General features: G+C 34.8%; 1 protein-coding gene across 1 annotated transcript; it reads left to right on the top strand.

Annotated features, from left to right (window-relative positions):
• Positions 1-534: 534 nt before the first annotated feature.
• On the top strand, positions 535-12548 carry LOC149240675 (putative protein phosphatase 2C 33). The gene is made up of 5 exons (XM_089370271.1): positions 535-678; positions 1216-1300; positions 1506-1659; positions 1812-1875; positions 12186-12548. The coding sequence occupies exons 1-5, from the start codon at positions 535-537 to the stop codon at positions 12546-12548; spliced, it is 810 nt and encodes a 269-aa protein (XP_089226397.1).
• Positions 12549-19304: the final 6756 nt, after the last annotated feature.

Below are 19304 nucleotides of genomic sequence, written 5' to 3'. Positions count from 1 at the left end.
AAAGAAATTGATGCAAATCAATATTGAAAATTAGATTTATTAGTTCAGCTATAGTTTGCATATACAAAGAAGAAACTGCTCTTTTTTTAGGTTAGAATATTTATATATACATGTTCATCTCAGCAACAAATGATAATTTATCAAAACCATGAGAATGCTACATAGCTTCCTTCATAAGCCTTCTTAGGAAGACCATGAAATAAGACAAGTGACGTTGTGCTTGTATTTGTATCTTATTCTACATAACATCTTCTTACTTAGCTGGAGAACAATTGGCTACAGTATTTATATCAGTTTCTGTGGAATGTTTATGCTGTTATATATTGAACAGGTCCATTATACCATATTCCTGGTAAGCCATATTTTATTGATCACTGCATTAATTACTTCAATTTGGACACTGAACACATCATAATGATCAATTAATTACATTACAGTATTGGGATATTATGTTACATCATAACAGTATATTCTGAGTCGGTAGGCATGGCGGCCCTATGATGCTTGCAGTTTAGCGAGGAGGGAGAGAAGATGATGCCGGTGAAGATGAAGTCGGCAAACGGGAATGGAAATGGGGTTGTGTACGGGAGGAAAGGTCTGATGGTGCCCTTGGTGGAACTTCTGAAGCACGAGCTCAAAAATGAGAATATCGAGAAGCCAACTATTCGACATGGCCAGGTAGGCCAAAGTAAGAAAGGAGAGGACTTCACTCTTATGAAATTGGAATGCCAAAAAATTCTAGGGGATGGGTCCTCTACCTTCGTTGTTTTTGCAGTGTGTTCTGCTTATCCTCCTGTGGCAATTTATTTAGAAATTTTCTGTTTATTTTGTTTTGTTCAGCTTATGGTTTAGGTTCCTCGGCTATCGGTATTTATTTATTGTTTACCAATTAAATCTTATGGGTTTCTTTGTGCGAGCAAAGAGATTTGAACTTGCACCTCGTGCATAACTAAATAGTATTTCACCATGGGAAAACACAAGGGTTGAGGGGGGTCGTAAAACAAGTTGTGAATTTGGTTTGCGATGTCTAATTTACAGGTCTCTATTCTTCAGAATTTTTCGGTTGTTGATTTATTAGGATGAAGAAAGACAACGAGCCCTTAAATGCATTTAGGCGCATATTTTTTTCCCATGTTTGAAAATTGCATTGTATTGTGTGTGAATCATGAAATGAAATGAGCAAGTGGAGTGATAAATGTTGTTATGTCATTTCAGATCTTCGATGGGCATAATGGATCAGCAGGAGCTCTATATTCAAAAAAAAATCTACTGAAAGATATTGTGAGTGCCATGCCAACAGGTTTGAGTAGAGAAGACTGGTTATCAACATTTTCCAAGAGCCATGGTCGCAGGCTTTGTCAAAACCGACAAAGAATTTCAGGTCAAAGGTATATAGATATATGCCTGTGGATGTGCCATTAATATTTTGTTAGCTGCATGTCTTGTATATCTTTACTAGTGGTGCTTCCTATCCTTCTCGTTCTGATATCTATTGGTTTTACCAGAACAAACATCAGGAACCACCGTTACTTTTGTGATAATAGATGGTTGGATAGTCACGGTAGCATCTGTAGGTGATTATCGCTGCATTCTTGAATCGCCTGGAGGGTTGGTTTCTCTTTTAACTGCTGATCACAGGCTTGAGGCCAATCTTGAACAGTAATATTCTTGCCATGATGCAGAACAAACCATGACCCTCTGTGCTATATGAGTGTCTGTATTCCTTTGGTCGGTTGATTGTGGAAACCAGTCTTTGTTTAGCCAGTTTATTGTTTCAAGCTCTTGATTTGTATTGATATATGATACTGTAGGAGAGAGCGCATAATGGCTAGTGGTGGTAAGATTGGTAGATTGAATATTGCTGGTGGAGCCGAGGTAGGAATCTGCACAATCTTTTGTGGGATATATAGACATAAAGAAGTAAATTTACATACTACAATAAAGGCTCGTAAAACTTGACCGTGCTTCTTTTGTGCAAATTTATGATTGCTGATCACAATCGGATGTTTTTATCTTTGCTAAAGTGCATCATATGTGTTCGTTTTAGCTTTGATGATTTTATAAGCATCAAAGTTATTTACATATGGTGTACCATTTTGCTACAAAATGGCCTATCCTAGACTTACACTTGTTGTTTCTTTCGTAGAAGTACTAGTAATTTAAAAATTATTGTGCTTAAATTTTATCTACGAAATTGATGCAAATAATTATTAACTAGTACCACGATCAAATAAAGAAACACCAGAATACGAGAGAAGTGAGTGTTAATTTTTAAAATTTTGATATAAACATTGGTTTTCAAGAGAAATTGCAATTAACAATGTACAAATTACTGAATAAATAATTACCAATTAAACTTTTAAGTCATGTTTTAAAGGTGCAATTAAGTTGAGCTTTCATCTTGTCATTCAATTGATGGACACTGAATATTAAATATAAGATAAATATATAGGAGTAGCATGTGAGTGTCAGTTTTATAAAGAAGATTCTTTTTATTATTAAAAAAAATATAGATAGTTAGTTTCATTTTAAAGGGTTATAAATATGAGTTATAAATACAAGACTTAAAAGGTTGTAAATATTTGAAGTGTTGCAAATATGAGTTATTAATTGTTCTTACTCAAAACCTGATAAATAGCAATTTAGCAATTTCTTTTTAATTGAGTGGCTCAAATTCATGTTTCTTTAGGTTGAAGGTAAACCCACTAAAGTGGAAAAAATTGTGATGCCAGCAATTAGAAGGATTGTCATCATGGGGTGATAAGAAATTTAATATTCCAAGAAGAGGAGGTAATAGTAGACTCTAATAATTAGCAATGCAACAACATAAATGTTTGCAACAAATTTAGAGAGATCCACCTTGTTGAATAATGCACACACCACATAGATAAGGGATTTCCGCACTTTATGCCTTACGGCGTTTTTTTTGCAACATCTGGTGCAAATGCTAGTTACAACCTAATCAAAGAAAGATAAATAACATCAATCTAAAACTATTATTATCTCACTAAGCAAATATATCTCCGGTACCGTATCTTACATATGTGGAACAAAAGGAACAACATCAAACATGAGATACAAATATACCAGTTTATTAGATGTAAGAGATCAATTATAAATAAGGCAATAATTCATTAAAACTGTTAAACGAACTTCATTCATCCATAGCGTTCACACGTAGCTTTCTGTCTTAGTTCTTCAATAATGATAAGAGTGATTAATCCTAATAATCGATTTTAATCATACATTATCAAAGGAATAAAAAAAGAAATATTTTGGCTCAAATGAAAATAAGAAAATTAAAGTAATTGTACTATAATTTCTTAATCTTGTAGAAACCTGAAATTGAAGTGGTCTATAATTATATTAAGAAAGTATAAACCTTACAATAGTTGCCATTCTATTCTAAGATTAGAACCCTTAACTCAGGGTTGTACTACCATTTAAGTAATATCACAAAATAGAGTATAAAAGTCTTTTCCAAGTTTTTAGGACTTAACAACCCAAAAATAAAAGTCTTTTCTGTTTAAGATAAAAATAAGTCTTCAACTTATTGGAGTAATGCCTAAAAACGCATTATTGGATAATTTCCATTTTGAATAATTTTTTAAGAATTGTGTGTAAGAGAATATATCTAGATATTGACTTGACATTTGAAAACACGTGCTTCCATGACTAGCAACGCTTATGCAATTCTTTCAATGACTAATTTGGTCATGAGAAAGAACTTTGTTATTTGACAAAAACTGTCCAGATACCATCCAAGTCAATTTTTGGAATCTATTCAATATTATTTCGTTTCTCCTTCTTGCTTTCTTACACCTTCTTTCTTAGTGAATTAGCCTTTGTTGGCTTATCTTCTAAATTCTCTGGTGCTAACTTTATATGTTTGGTTATTTGTATTATAGATTGCATCAATGGAGAACCACTTTGAAATTTAAATTAGTTCTTTAGAACTATGTAAGTGAGTCTTCTATGTTTTGAGCACTATTTTATTTTTCAATACCATAATTCGGGATAGGGTGGGGATGGTTCTATTCTCAGTGTTTTTCCAAGAAATCATCTTAGTTAGAGTCCTAATTTCTTCCTCATATTCTATTACCTTATCAATCAAATCATTAAACAACATGTCTACCAATTATGATGGCCCTAAGCAAGAATTAGCCTATTACATAATTTCTCTTATACATGAAGGAGTTGTTCATTAATTTCAATGGCCTCTTATTTGAACTTCTCAAGGTCAATTACATTATTTTCTGCCTCTATGATTTTTTATTGAAGTTCGATTAATTGAGTATTATTTTCTTGATTTATGACTTGTAACTCATGTTGTGGTTTGTTGATTTCATTATTTAGTCTATGTTGCAAATCTTGCAATGTTATGAATCCAGCTCACAAAATAGAAAAAGAGATAGATCAACGACTTCAAAATAAGCCTCTTCGAGGGGGCAACCTCCTTTACATTAAAAAATTAACATTTCTTCGATGATACAAATGACAAGACCTCCTTTCTATATATAGGAGTCTAAGGGGTCACAATATAATCAGAGCTGACATAACAATAATAATGTAAGGGCACAACAATAACAATAGTGGGCTTCTATGGGGCAAAATAATAACAATAGTGGGCTTCTATGGGGCAAAATAATAACAATATGGGGACTACATGGGCACAAAAATAAAATAAGGAGGTTGCACTAATAACAATAAGGGGTTACACTAGTAGTATAGGGACCTAACATGCCCATCTCCTTAAAAAAGTGTTGTCCTCAATGCTTGAGTAGTTTTGGATGCTTCTGTATAAAATTCTCAACCTCCCATGTGGAATCTTCAACGGGTAAGTTCTTCCACTTGATGAGATACTCTGAAATTGATTGATTTCGTAGCTGTTGGGTTCTTGATTCTGTGTTTGCTTTAGTTTCCAATATGGTTTTTCCTCCCTCATCAAGTTTGGACAATATTGTTGGAACTGGGAGCTTGTCACCTATAACATTCTTTAAACATGAAACATGGAAAACTGGGTGCACTCGGGAAGATGCAGGAAGCTCCAATTTACATACCATAGTACCGATCTTGGGTCATAGTTTATTATCCTTCTTAGCTTGCTTAAGGGACATTTTTTTGTATGGTTGTATCCATAAAAATACCTAGTCGCCTGCATCAAAACTTCTTTCGCTGCAATGTTTATATGCCTGTTGTTTCATTCGATTCTGCGCCAAAGTGAGGTTATCCTTTAAGATTTGAAGAACTTGTTGTTGATGCTCGATATGGTCTTCCATTTCTTGAACCTTAGAATTTTCTCTTAAAGATGATGTGATGGATGGTGGATGATATCCATAAATTTCCATAAATGGGGTCATTTTGCTGCGTATGGAAGGAAGTGTTGTACCACCATTCAACCAGAGGTAACCACTTGACCCATTGTGTTTGTTTATCAAATACAAAGAAATGAAGATATCATTCTAAATGTTTTTTCACTATATTCGCTTGTCCATCAAATTAAGGATGATAAGATGAGCTATGAGCTAATTGAGTACCCAGACAACAAAATAATTCCTTTTTCTTCTTGATATGTCCATCTATCTTGAGAGTTTGAGGAGTGGTAATTCCTACCAATGCATTACATGGTATGGTCAGATTCATTTCGTCTTTCTCTCAGGTGGGTTCCTGGAGTATAACCTCTTCTTTTGAAATTCATTGATCCTTTTCTTCCTCCTCTTCACAATCTATGCAAAAAAATTTCTTCTCAACACACTTATGACCTTTAGTGTATTTTCTATCACAATTGTAACAAAGACTTTTCCTCTTTTTTCTTCCAATTGTTTTAGTGTCAACCTTGTAGGTTGTAGAAGGCTAGGAGCAACAACACTTCCATATTTATAGTTATCAATGGTAGGTTTCCTTGTTGCCATAATTTTGCTTTCAATTTTTCTTGCCAATCTGAATGTCATGTCTAATGAATGAGGTTCCCAAAGGCAAAACTCATGTTGGATGTTATCCTTTAGAGTCCCTATGAATACATCAATTCTATGGTCCTCTGGAATATCATTTACCCTTATAGTCAACTCTTGGAAGTCCTCAATGTGCTCCACTATTGAACCCTTTTGTTTGATATTTATCAATTGGCTAAAGAAGGTGTTTCTCTTTGTATCCTCATAATGTGCTATCATTTCCTTCGTAAAAATTGACCAAGTGACAATTTGTTTACGAGAGAAAATCCATCAATACTATACAAACTGAATGGGTTTTAAATATAAAGTTGCAATGTGTATCTTTTGTGTGTTTTTCACGTTATGGAGATCAAAATATTGCTCCATCTGTAGTATCCATGTTATGAAATCCTTTCCATCAAACTTCCTCATATTGATCTTTGGAATGTTGTGGGTCTTCAATCCAATATTAGAGTATGAAATCATGATTAACATTTCTTTTGTTCTCATCATGAGTTTCCTCTACTACCTTTTCTCCATTAGGAAGCATTTCATGTAGCAACTTTATCAAACCTCCCTTCAAACCTTCCATGTCTTTCTTCAAATATTCGTTATTGCCTTTTGATTCATTAATGTCATTCCTCAAACCATCAATCTTAGCTTCCATGTCATTCTTCAAACCATCCATCTTAGCTTCTGTTACTTTTTGTGAGAGTGAAATTTGTTTCACTTGGTCTCATAATTTTGATATATCATGTTGCTTTTCTTCCTCTTCTTCATGAGTCATAGAAGAGCTTTCAAGTTGTTTACTAGTTGTTTCCATTTTCTTTTATTTTTTTGTTTTGTTTTATAGGATCTCGATTTAGAATCTGATGTATCTCTGAAATTTGAGATCTCCAAGGTCTGGAATTTCATCTTGTCATATACTTCTGAGTCCTCTTTTTAAAACCACAATTCTAATCAAGATTGGATTTTCCAAGAAAGTGTTATGCCCAATCTCCCACAATTACCTAATTATACACTATTTAGTAGAGTGAAATTGTACAAAGTGCCATGTGTCACTGCTTCGACCTTAGGCCCTCAAAACGATATTCAAAAAACTAAATTCAGTCCTATTTTTGTATCTTCTTACGAAATTTGAATCTAATGCTCAGAGAGAAAGTTATGACGATTTTTCCAAGGTCACCATTTTAGGATGAAATTTAGGAGCCTGCAAAAACCCTAACTTCCTTAGTTTATATCTCTAAATATTTTATGCTAAATGGTCTGAAATTTGAACATGACATTCTCCAGGATATCTTCTCAAATGGGTTTTCATCAGCTTCTAAAGCTTCGTATCAAAAATATTATAGCGAAAATTCCACGATGGCCTATTTGAAGCAACTAAACCTTAGAATCCAAAGCTTTGATACCAAATGTTATGAAACCAGCTCACAAAATAGAAGAAGAAAAAGATCAACGACTTCAAAATAAGCCTCTTCGAGGGGGAAACCTCCTTTACATTACACAAATGAACAATTCTTCGATGATACGAATGACAAGACCTCCTTTCTATATATAGGAGTTTAAGGGGTCACACTATAATGAGAGCCGACATAACAATAATAATGTAAGGGCACAACAATAACAATAGCGGGCTTCTATGGGGCACAATAATAATAATATGGGGACTACATGGGGCACAATAATAATAATAACAATAAGGGGCTACACTAGTAGTATAGGGACCTAACATACATTTTCTTGTTATAATGTTGTTGAGACTCATGTTTTCGTAGTATCAATTAGGCTTGGAACTAATTTCCTCTTGCGATAAATATTTCTCTAGCTATAATATATTACCATCATTTTGTTCAAAAAGTTCCATGAACCTGGTGACAAGGAAAAAATTGGCTTCTCCATCTGCTCTAATAGAATGAGTCAAATCCTAGATTTCTTTTTTATCATGTAATTGAGAAGAAACTGAGACAACCTATGGTGGAATATCTATTTCTTCTTTTCATTTTTCAGCTCTTCTTCATTCTGCTTCTTTTAATCACAGCCTTCTTCTAAGGGTTAAAGAAAAAATCCAATGGGGGAATACACTCCATTTATATAGGTGATAGCAAGGTGGCCACTATTTCTTCCTATGAGATGTTACTTAGAATAATACTAATAGGAGTTTTCAACAAGACTTCGGAAGTGACGAAGCCAGTCTCGGCATGGACAGGAGTAATTGGCTATTGTTGTGTTGGTTATTTAGGAGTAGAAGTGTCAAAAGGAGCTTTGATAGTATTATTATGTTTAGGAATTATTTTTTTAGTATTTACGAATTCATCTCATTGCTAGTAGATTTTGATTGTGTCAACGACTTATTCAATAATTCCCTTTTTTAGGAGGTAATTAGCAACTTCAGCAAACACTTTCTCAATGTCTTTTGCATCTTTATCTAGAATGAATATCAGAAATTTAGATGAAGGAGCTTTAGCTAAAGAATTTTATGTAGTATGGGTTTCATCTGTTGATTACTATAAAATCAAAGAAGGGATCCCTTTCTTTCTTCCATATATACAAAAAAAGTCGCTACTAATTAGGGGAGAGTTCTTGAGCCTTCTGACGGGATTGCTAGTAGGACTAGACTCTGCAAACAATGTGATCAAAGGAATACTTTTAATGTACATACATTTTCATATTGACTACAATGCAATGGTTTCTAACAATCCCTAAAGGTTCATTATGTTTTAAATGAATTTGGGCTAATTTAATAAAACTGAAGTCAATAATTATTTCTTACAATATGAAGAATTGTCCAAGGTGTATATGTCAATATGTATGGGAAAACTTGGCCAAATATTTTTGGAGATTTTGTGCAAATAAAAGGCAATGTCAATTTCAACTATCTAGTAACTTATTTATTTGCAAATTAATGTATCAAGAACAAATAGCAAAAAAGTATGTGGAGTTGCTTCACAACCATTGATTCTTAGATAGGAGAAATTTTCTTCAAAGTAGCAATCAACAATTGGAGCAATGCCAGGCTTGGCCTCTTTTGAGATTCAGAAGGGTTTTCAGTGGAACAACATCTCATAAATCTAAATAATGACAAAATGACAAATTGAACAGAAATGGTCACTATAGTTCTCTTCCCAATATTTTAAATGGTAAATATGGATAGGTAGTGGCTCAGAGGGAATCCATTTCCAACCCATAGTAGGAAAGGATGTCAGGAAATAAGGCATTCCTAATGTATTTTGACATATAAAAGAAAGGGTTATGTGTGTCAATATTAAAAGCTCTAAAACTAATGACCATTGTGCATATATTTTTAGATAGACATTAACCTAATTGAAGGAAATTCCTTCATAATCTCTATGAATGAGAGGAACCCAGTCTAAAGGAAAATGTGTAACCCCATTTTTTGAAAAAAACCTACAAAGCATGGCAACAACAAAATATTGACCAAAACTTAGAGCAGTGATTGCATACTCTTTAGAAACCTCTTATTTAAATTTGTGTAAACTGATCCTCAATGGTTTATTCCATTCATGCATCCTTCTTGCAAAATCAACACATTCCTTTGGAGTGAAATTTTTAATGCATTTGTCATTGTACTGCAATTTAGGCTCGAGAAGTTTATACATAACTTGAAGATTGTACGGTAGAAAGGAACCAACTATAACACGTCCAACAATGCATATGGAAAGCATAGGCATGTCGACATGATTTATGGCCCGACAAATCATATCCATATTGATGTTGATATGGTATTTCCAAATGCCCCTACTTAGAAACTTTCCTCCAAATAAAAATTATAAGAAAAACCACTATTTTAAAAAAATTAGTGTATACCATTAAAACTCCACAAGTATACAAATCAAATTTATATACTTCAACAACGTCGGGTTTATAAGGTCCCAAAATTACAAATTCTTTGTTTGCCCAACTGAGTCAGTCAACTTCTCCATGAACTATTTGGGGTTGGATAAACTAGCTTATACAAAATTTCAAAAATAAAGAAGGCCCAAATAAGGGTCAAGGCTGACCTGTTTCAATACAAGTTTCAAGGTTGTTGCAGTACATGACTAGGTCCTGCTGAAGTTGCCTACTTGGGGGTCAGCTTTAAGTTAGATCAACAAAGATTTAAGTAAATTTGGCTAAGTCTTGATGAGCCAACTACTCTCGGTTTGCATGCTATTATAATAAACTTAAAAGATTTCAAGCTTGTCTTTTCCTTACAAATTCCTCCATCAACCAATCTGTACGACGAATATGAAGTCAAACCACTGCCAAGTAACTCGATCGGTGGTGACCTAATGACACTAGATAATTTAATTGTAGAGGGATTATGGTAGCTTTGACAGTGTACTCAGTGAGGTAGTCCTCACATTTAGTGCTAGAAAAAAAACTTAAATAGAGATTTTGTAGTAGATATATAACACATAAGTAGGAAGAAAATTTGAATCAGAAAAAAACACTAGAAACCCAATGAAAAAAGAGGGAAAAATGTATTCGTTTAGTTTAGTCCCTCCTTCAGAAAACATACCAAACCACACTTTTAAAATATCTCCATCTCTCTAACTCTTTAAACCTCTCTCTCACTCCCTAAAACTTGAAAATATAAGTATGTTTTTAATACAAATGATAAATTAGTTTAGATCCATTAATTTTGGATCTAAGTCCTAAATCTAGAAAACATCTAAAATAATAATACTAATTAAAAATATTTATTGGATATTATCTACAACAAATTCCTAATTTGTGCAAATACATAACAATTCCAACTAAATATTGATTTTCCTAAGTATTTCAAATAATTAAAATAATTCAGAAAACACGCTTCCTATAGCAAATGAATTTTATGACCATCACAGTCAAAAAAAAATTACTGATGGTGTAGGAGCATCACCATCATGTATATGGAATAATTTTGGGTAGCATATCAATTTTATGCAAGGATGACTTCAATACATCACGCAAGGGGGTCTCAAGAATGGCTTGGCTTGGCTCTACCTCTTCTAAAGTTCCTTAATATTCTTCCTCAAGAAACTTATACATACCATAATAGGAGGATATTCCCGTATTTATTTTTGCAATCACTATATTGGAGAACAAGTTTGCATTGATATTTTTTTCATTCGGGTCCTCTGTTTCCAATGTTAAGGTCTTTGTATTTTCACACCTTCTTTCCCATGATTTGAGTTCTCCAAAAACTTGTAGAGCATGAATCGTGAGTCTACATAGGAGAAAGGAACTTTATTACAAGATTATTTTAAACACTAAGAAACTTATTAATAATTTCAAAAAAATCAATAAATTCATAGTATTTTAGAATAAATGTGATTAAACACTCAAACAATGGGAACTACATGCAAGGTGATGTCCCGATTATGCACAAATTCACCAAAGAAATGTTGAAAAGGCTCACCTTTAGCCATAAAGGTGCTTTCTGTTATTCATAGGATTAGAACTTAACTCATTCTTATTATCCATTAACTATGAATTAACTTTAATGTGTGTCATAATTTGTTTTTTTTTTTTTTGTGTGATACCTCATGAAAATGTCGCAACATGACAGGAGCTATATTTTTCATGGAACGTGAAAATTTACTTTTTGTAGCCTAAGCTTAGTTGGCAAACTCCAATGTGGCAAAGAGCATATGAGAGGCATTAGCATGTCACCTCAGGGTATGGACATGTGGTAGTGAAATACATGATTCTTGCATGTTGATTTGGCAAAGCAAAAGTGACACATGACAGTGCCCTCAGGTTCCATGTAGTTGAAAATAATTAATATTATTTTGTATTAATGGAGAAAATGGTTACATTGTTGTAACTTTCTCCCTAGTTTAGGATCAGTTCCTAGAGTTTAGGGGTTTGGTTGCAACTTCCTAATTCCTAGTCTTGTATTTAATGATGTAATCTTTCATTAATGAATAGAGTGTACGAGAGTGATCTCTCTGTTTTTGTGAGTGTAGTCTCCAGGTGCAGGCCACACCTGAGAGCTACATCTCCTTCTTTTCAATCCTGTTCACATTTTATCTTGGTATCAGAGCTCAGATTGGGTGAGCCTAATCTTTTATCACCTTTGTGGCTGAAGTGCCTTTGTAGCTAGCTTGCCTGTGTGGTAGAATTTCCTATGTGGCTTGAAGTGCCTTTGTGGCCGCGTGTACACAAGAGCTCTGTGCTCAATTGAGCAAGTGGACTGCAGAACACCTGCCTTGGACTCGGAAATTTTTTTCCTGAGTAGAAGGGGGTTGGCGCGGGTTTCTGGCTCAGGAGCGCGCCAGAATTCTAGATTGGCGCGTATGTTTGGTTATTAAGCGCGCCACCGTGCCAGAATACTGGATTGGTGCAGAATTTAAGGGGGAAATCACGCCAGTCATTTTGACTCGCACCGTTTTTATCTTGGCGCGGGATTTTCGCTTGGGAGAGCGCCAACTCACCTTCAAGGGGATTTGCGGGAAGCCTCATCTTCATTTGGCGATTTTTGAGGGGTGTAGATCGGCGAAGTTGCAGATATATCCAGGAGAGGCAGATCGGATCAATTTTGATCAGATCAATTCTTCGGCTCTATTGAAAACACCGAATTTGCTCATTGGAGCGGGATTGCCAGACACTGTAGATCGGTGGAAGAGGTGATAGATCGATCTGACAGGTATCGTTTTTTGTTGTTGGGTAGATTCATTTTGTAGATCTGATTAGAATGAGTAATACGATGGAATCTTACCTCCACGAGTCTGGTAAACTCGATGGATCTAACTTCATGAACTGGAAGTTTAAGATCCAGACCTTGCTTGAGGGTGCGAATGCTTGGTCCATAGTTACAGGCGATGAGCAGAAGCTGAACATAGGGCCACAGGAGCAAGACTGGGATAAACGAGAGAACAAGGCGAAAGTTTTGCTGAAAATGTTTGTGAAGGACAACGTTATTGCACACATCAGAGACTGTAAAACGTCCGCGGAGATCTGGACAACCATCAAAAATCTATATCAGACCCAGAACACAAGCCGAATCTTGGCACTCAAAAGCAAGCTATTTTCGATGAGGATGAACGAAAATGAGACTGTTGCTGCATTTGTTGCACGAATCAAAGATGTGAAAGACGGATTGGGGAACATCAGAGTGATGGTGTCTGACTCTGATCTTGTCGCAATCACACTGAACGAGATGTGAGATGAATTTCCAACGTTCATCACTGGATTGGCGGCAAGGGAGAAAGCACCCACATTTGATGATCTGACAGGGATCTTGCAGCAAGAGGAGGAGCGGTGGCAAAACTTGAACCCCCAGAGTGATGATCTTGCACTGATGGCGAAACAATGATCATTCAAAGGAAAGCAGTCTCAGCAACAATCAAAGAAGAAAGGAGGAACATCACATAAGAATTCACATTCACATAAAGGTATGCTTGCAAATCATTCTGAAAAGAAATGTTATTATTGTGGAAAGAAGGGTCATATACAAAGTAAATGTTATAATAAGCAGGCTGATGATGCAAAGAGGAAGCAAGCAAATGCAAAGCACAGAGGATATTTTGTTGAAGAAGAAGATAAAGACTTTAGTCATGAATTTTGATTGTTCACAGTCGACTGTGCCCTTTTAGCATCTAATGAGGACGATATTTGGTATGTCGATTCCGAAGCATCCTCTCACATGACAGGTAAAAAGGAATTTTTTGATAGTCTTGAAGAAAGTATAAATGGATCAAAAATATACCTAGGAGATGATAGTGGATACGAGATTAAAGGTTATGGGGTGATTCCAGTTAAGTTACCAAATGGAAAAATTAGTCACCTTAAAAATGTTTTATATGTACCTGGAATTAAGAAAAATCTGATATCTGTATCCATGATGGCTGATCAAGATATGCAAGTGGAGTTCTTCAAGACTCATTGTGTGATAAAGGATTGCAGGAATGAAATAGTTGCAACAGGCATGCGAGTTGGAAGCCTATACAGACTGGATGCAAAAATTAAACCAAAGCAAGCCATGGTTGCAGGAGGATCGACAAATGCATAGAGAACAGTTTCCTGTGCATGATAGGAGGAAGGAAACAGATATTTTAGAACTAGTGCACACTGATGTATGCGGACCTATGCAGACAAGGTCGCTAGGAGGAGCATATTATTTACTGATGACTACACTAGATATTCATGGGTTTATTTTTTGAACAAGAAAAGTCAGACTTTCCAGTGGTTTATAGAATTTAAAACCTTGGTGGAAAAACAGTTTGGTAAGAGTATAAAAATTCTCCGATCTGATCAAGGGGGAGAATACAAGCTAAGGGAATTCATGAAATTCTGCAAATCTCACCAGATTGTTCAGCAATATACAGTGCCACACACACCACACCAAAATGGAGTTGCAGAATGCAAAAACAGAACCTTGGTGGAGTGCGCAAGGAGCATGTTACAAGGTAAGGGTCTGTCTAATAGTTTTTGGGCAGAGGCTATTAACACTGCTGTATACTTGAAGAACAGAAGTCCTACCAGGTATCTTGGCTTCAAAACCCCTTTTGAAGCTCTATATGGATTTAAACCAACAGTAAACCATCTAAGAGTATTTGGGTCAAAAGCATTTGCCCATATACCCAAAGCTAATAGGAAGAAATTAGACCCTAAAGCAGTTAGATGCATCTTTGTTGGTTGTGGCACAGAATTTAAAGCATATAAATTATTCAATCCTGAGTCTCGTAAGACATTTGCAAGCAGGGATGTAGTGTTTCATGAACAAGTACAGGAAGGGAAAGATGACGTTGGTGATGATTGGCACATTCCATTGTTGTTGGAGGAAAGATGCGAGGATGAAAGATAGCAGGAGCAGAAAGAAGAGCAAAAAGAACAACAAGAAGGTGATAATGCAAGCCCAATTATAGCAGGAGAAAACAAATTTGAGGTAAGTCCCCTACCAAGGAGATCAGGTAGGAAGACTCAATTACCATTAAAATTGAGAGACTATGCTTTGATGTGAAAGGTTTTGAACATTGTAGAACCCACTAATTACAAAGAAGCTAGTCAATTTAAGGAGTGGAGAGCTGCAATGAATGAAGAAATGGAATCAATTCTTAGAAATGATACTTGGGATTTAGTTGAGCTGCCTAAGAATAAAACACCCATAGGATGTAAATGGTTGTTTAAACCAAAAATGAATGCAGACGGAAGCATAGAGAAATTAAAAGCTAGGCTGGTTACAAAAGGATATTCACATCATGAAGGTATAGATTTTGATGATACTTTTGCACCTGTAGCAAAGTTAAATACAATCAGAATGCTTATTGCTTTAGCTACTAAATGTAATTGGGAATTACACTAGCTTGATGTTAAATCTGCATTTTTAAATGGTGATTTAAAAGAGGAAATTTACTTAGTACAGCAAGAAGGATTTGTAAAGTAGGGGCAGGAACATCTTGTTTGCAGATTGAAAAAGGCTTTATATGTTTTAAAGCAAGCACCCAGGTCTTGGTATGAAAAGGTTGATTCTTTCTTTTTAGAGCATGGCTTTCTTAGAAGTTTAAATGACCCAAATTTGTATACCAAGTACAATAATTAGGGGCAGATTATTTTGATTTCTTTGTATGTGGATGACATGATTATAACAGGAGATGCAGATGATTTAATCAGAGGAATCAAAAGGCTTATGGCACAAGTTTTTGAGATGAAAGATCTCGGAAGCCTTCATTACTGTCTGGGATTAGAAGTATGCAAAGATACTGGGCAAACTTTTCTTACCCAAGGGAAGTATGCCAGAAATCTGTTGGAAAAGTTTGGTATGGATCAGTGTAGATCAGCAACGACACCTTTGCAGCAGAATTTGAAATTGAGCAGTGACGATGGCACTAAAGAGGTTGATGCTACAATGTACAGACAACCGGTTGGCAGCTTGATATATCTTACAACAACCAGACCTAACTTGGCATACTCTGTTAGTGTGTTGAGCCAATTCATGTCGAAACCGCTTGAAAGTCACTGGGTAGCAGCAAAATGCGTGTTGAGGTATCTTTGTGGTGTTGTTAATTATGGTATTTAATACACTGACGCATCTGATGTCACTCTAGCAGGTTTTTCAGACTTAGACTGGGCAGGTAACTTGGATGATCGGAGGTCCATCACAGGTTATGCATTCAACATAGGATCTGGGGTCATAGCATGGAGCAGTAAGAAGCAGAGTACTGTAGCTTTGTCTTCGTGTGAAGCTGAGTATCAAGCATTGTGTGCAGCAACGTGTGAAGCGATCTGGTTGAGAAGGCTTCTCAAAGATGTAGGAAAAGAACAGAAGAATCTCACTTCCATCAAAAGTGACAATCAGAGCACCATTAAATTGGCATACAATCCAATGTTTCACAAAAACACCAAACATATAGACACTCAGTTCCATTTTGTTAGAGAGAAAATACAGTCAAAAGAAATTGTTGTTGAATATTGTAAAACTTGTGACAATTTGGCTGATATTTTTACAAAGCCACTTGCACATGTGAAACTTGAATTGTTTAGAAGGATGCTAGGAGTCCAGGAGAACCCTTTCTCCATTAAGGGGGGGAGTTGAAAATAATTAATATTGTTTTGTATTAATGGAGAAAATGTTTACATTGTTGTAACGTTCTCCCTAGTTTAGGATCAGTTCCTAGAGTTTAGGGGTTTGGTTGCAACTTCCTAATTCCTAGTATTGTATTTAATGATGTAATCTTTCATTGATGAATAGAGTGTACGAGAGTGATCTCTCTGTTTTGTGAGTGTAGTCTCTAGGTGCAGGCCACACCTGAGAGCTACATCTCCTTCTTTTCAATTTTGTTCACATTTTATCTCATGTCGGATACGAAAGCCACGTAGAGTTTAAAGTAACATCACTATGGGAGATCATTCCTCAGAATGAACTCATATTGTGTTGTTTATACTTGTCAAGGGTCGTGGCCTAACAAAATCTACGAGACGAGGATATTTTATATCATGTAATGGTAACATTGATGTCCCATTATGGAGTAACATGCAAGGTTTATTGCCTTCACAATGAGAGAGTGGTGCATGACTAACGGGAAGCAGGAGATGGGAAAGTCATACAGTATGTAACATAATTTAATGTAATTCTGCATGACTTAAGTAAAGCTTCATTTTCAAGTTAAGCATGGTCTGACAAAAGTTAGGGAATTTATATCTTAAGGGATAGAAGAAGGACCTTCATTTGACAAAGTGCTCAAGACTTAAATATTTTTTGTTTTTTTTGGGATGTTTAAAGGGGTTGTGGCCATGGATTTCATACATATGGAATGATAATGGACTTTTTTTCCAAGGGGAAAAATATACATATAGGAAGAACAATAGTGGACGACTTTTAAAACATGGTTGAAGAACAAAGTGAAAGGGTGAGGTAGGAAATAAAATAAGAAGGGTCCCATTTTATTAGAAATTCAATACAAAATTGGGGGTTGTTTTCTTTCCAAAACAATTGGCAACACACTAGGAGAAACAATTATCTTTGTTCATGAAAGATTAAGGGAAATAGAAAATTATATTGCAAAAGATAACATTTTTATAACTTTGTAGTGCATCATGAATCACTCTTTTATAATCAATTGTAAAAGATAAGAAAAAAAATTTATACTTGTACTTTTTTATTCGATTATGCTAGAGGAAAAAAAGGGACAACATTATAAACTTCAAAAGAAGAAAATTGGCTTTTAGTATGACTAATAGGGAACTATTAAAAATAATGATTTTAATGCAAACAATTTAGCTCATCTTTTTGTAACTCGACACTTCTTTACTACCAGTGAGCATCCATAGCCCCTTAGAAGTTTCCTTGATATCATGCATACATTGACCGACTACCAGTGAGATTCCATAGCCCCAACGAGTTTGTATACACTTGCCATGCCTTTATAATGCTTTTACTTATTATATTATAATTTATTCATCGCTTTTCGGTAAAAGGGAACTTGTGATTTACTTTTTGAAATGGTGATTAGGAAGTGGGGTGATATGAAGGTTACTTTGATGTAATGCAAATAATGACGTAAGAATAAACACTTTGTCTTGAAATTTTTTACTCTTATCGATTCTTATTTCATTCAAGCAATTAAACTTTGGAATAGACCGAAATTCTAAGTACTTTCTAAGAAGATGTTCTCTTCATAAAAATAAATTGATCGTACAAACTTTGTCATCGTGATAACTTTTATGTTGCTTATAAATTTACAATCATTGTAACAACCTATTAATGATAACTCATTATTGATAGAGATACTAGAGAGAAATATGTAAAAACATAGTGTGTTACTAATTATTTATAACAGAAAATAACAAACAAATAAATTATTGGCTTTACTGGAATTATTTACATATTTACAAAAGAGATTCGTTCATAAAGTAATAAAATTATTTGTTTAATATCTTCCTATTAATAGAGAGAGTTTCATCTAATGCATCTAAAGATTGTAATAGAAAAGTTGACGGCCCTATCATTTTAGAAAATTGAAAGTGGCCTAGCTAGAGTTTTTGAAATTTCATATGTTTGCCTTTATCATCATGGACCTTATCCCATTTTAGTTCGAGATCTCCAACATCATAGCTATTATCACCCACTTATTGGTTATCGAACCATTGCTTGATCATTTTGTGGTAATTTGAAAATGTTTACTTTTCCTTATCTCTAACTTCTTCTAATTTTAGTAAGTGGGATAGACAGTGTTGCACACTTGTATAGGGATCTTCTTGGACTGATTGAACAAGCATTAAAGATGGTAATGACACATGAGACAAGATTATTGCTTTATTTCCATGGCCTAAGTAAGGTGAGTATTCTATTGTGACCTTGTAAGTCACCCTATCTTCCCGTAACACGCTCATAAAACATTTGTGCTATTTTTTCTAACTATCGGCTATGGTTTTCTTTATTATTTTCAAAATATTATTATTAGTAGATTTTGTGAGACTATTACCCTAGGAATAGTCATTTTTAGAACATTTTAGTTTAATTCCCTTTTGAAGAGTAAATTTAGTGAGTGAAGTAGATGAAAGGTAAGTTGCATTATAAAACAATAATTGGGAGACCGAACGAGGGAATGTTAAATCGATCAATAAAATATATTACTTGTTGAGAAGTAACATTGTTTAAAGCAATGGATTATGGCTTCCACCCATTTCCTCAAATATTTTGTTGCTGTGAGGATATGCATATGCTTCTTTGAAGAGTTAGGTATTATTTCACAGTTTACGTCAAGTCTCCACTCCTCGAAGGGTGGTTCAACAATCACCAGCTACAGTGGTAAGGCTGGCATTTTATCCTCACTAGTTAAATTTTTATAGGTCTAGCATTTTTAAACATAGAAATGTGCATTTTTAAATAATGCCAACCAATAATAACCTGCATGCAAAATTTTGTGGGATGCAGTATTCCCACCA

This window comes from Pinus tabuliformis, chromosome 8 (genome assembly GCF_031772625.1).
Source record: "Pinus tabuliformis cultivar Carrire ecotype Pingquan chromosome 8, CPIR1, whole genome shotgun sequence".
In the NCBI taxonomy this organism is placed as follows: Eukaryota; Viridiplantae; Streptophyta; class Pinopsida; order Pinales; family Pinaceae; genus Pinus; species Pinus tabuliformis.
The sequence above is the reverse complement of the archived record's forward strand: the minus strand, read 5'-3'. Positions and strand labels throughout refer to the sequence as shown.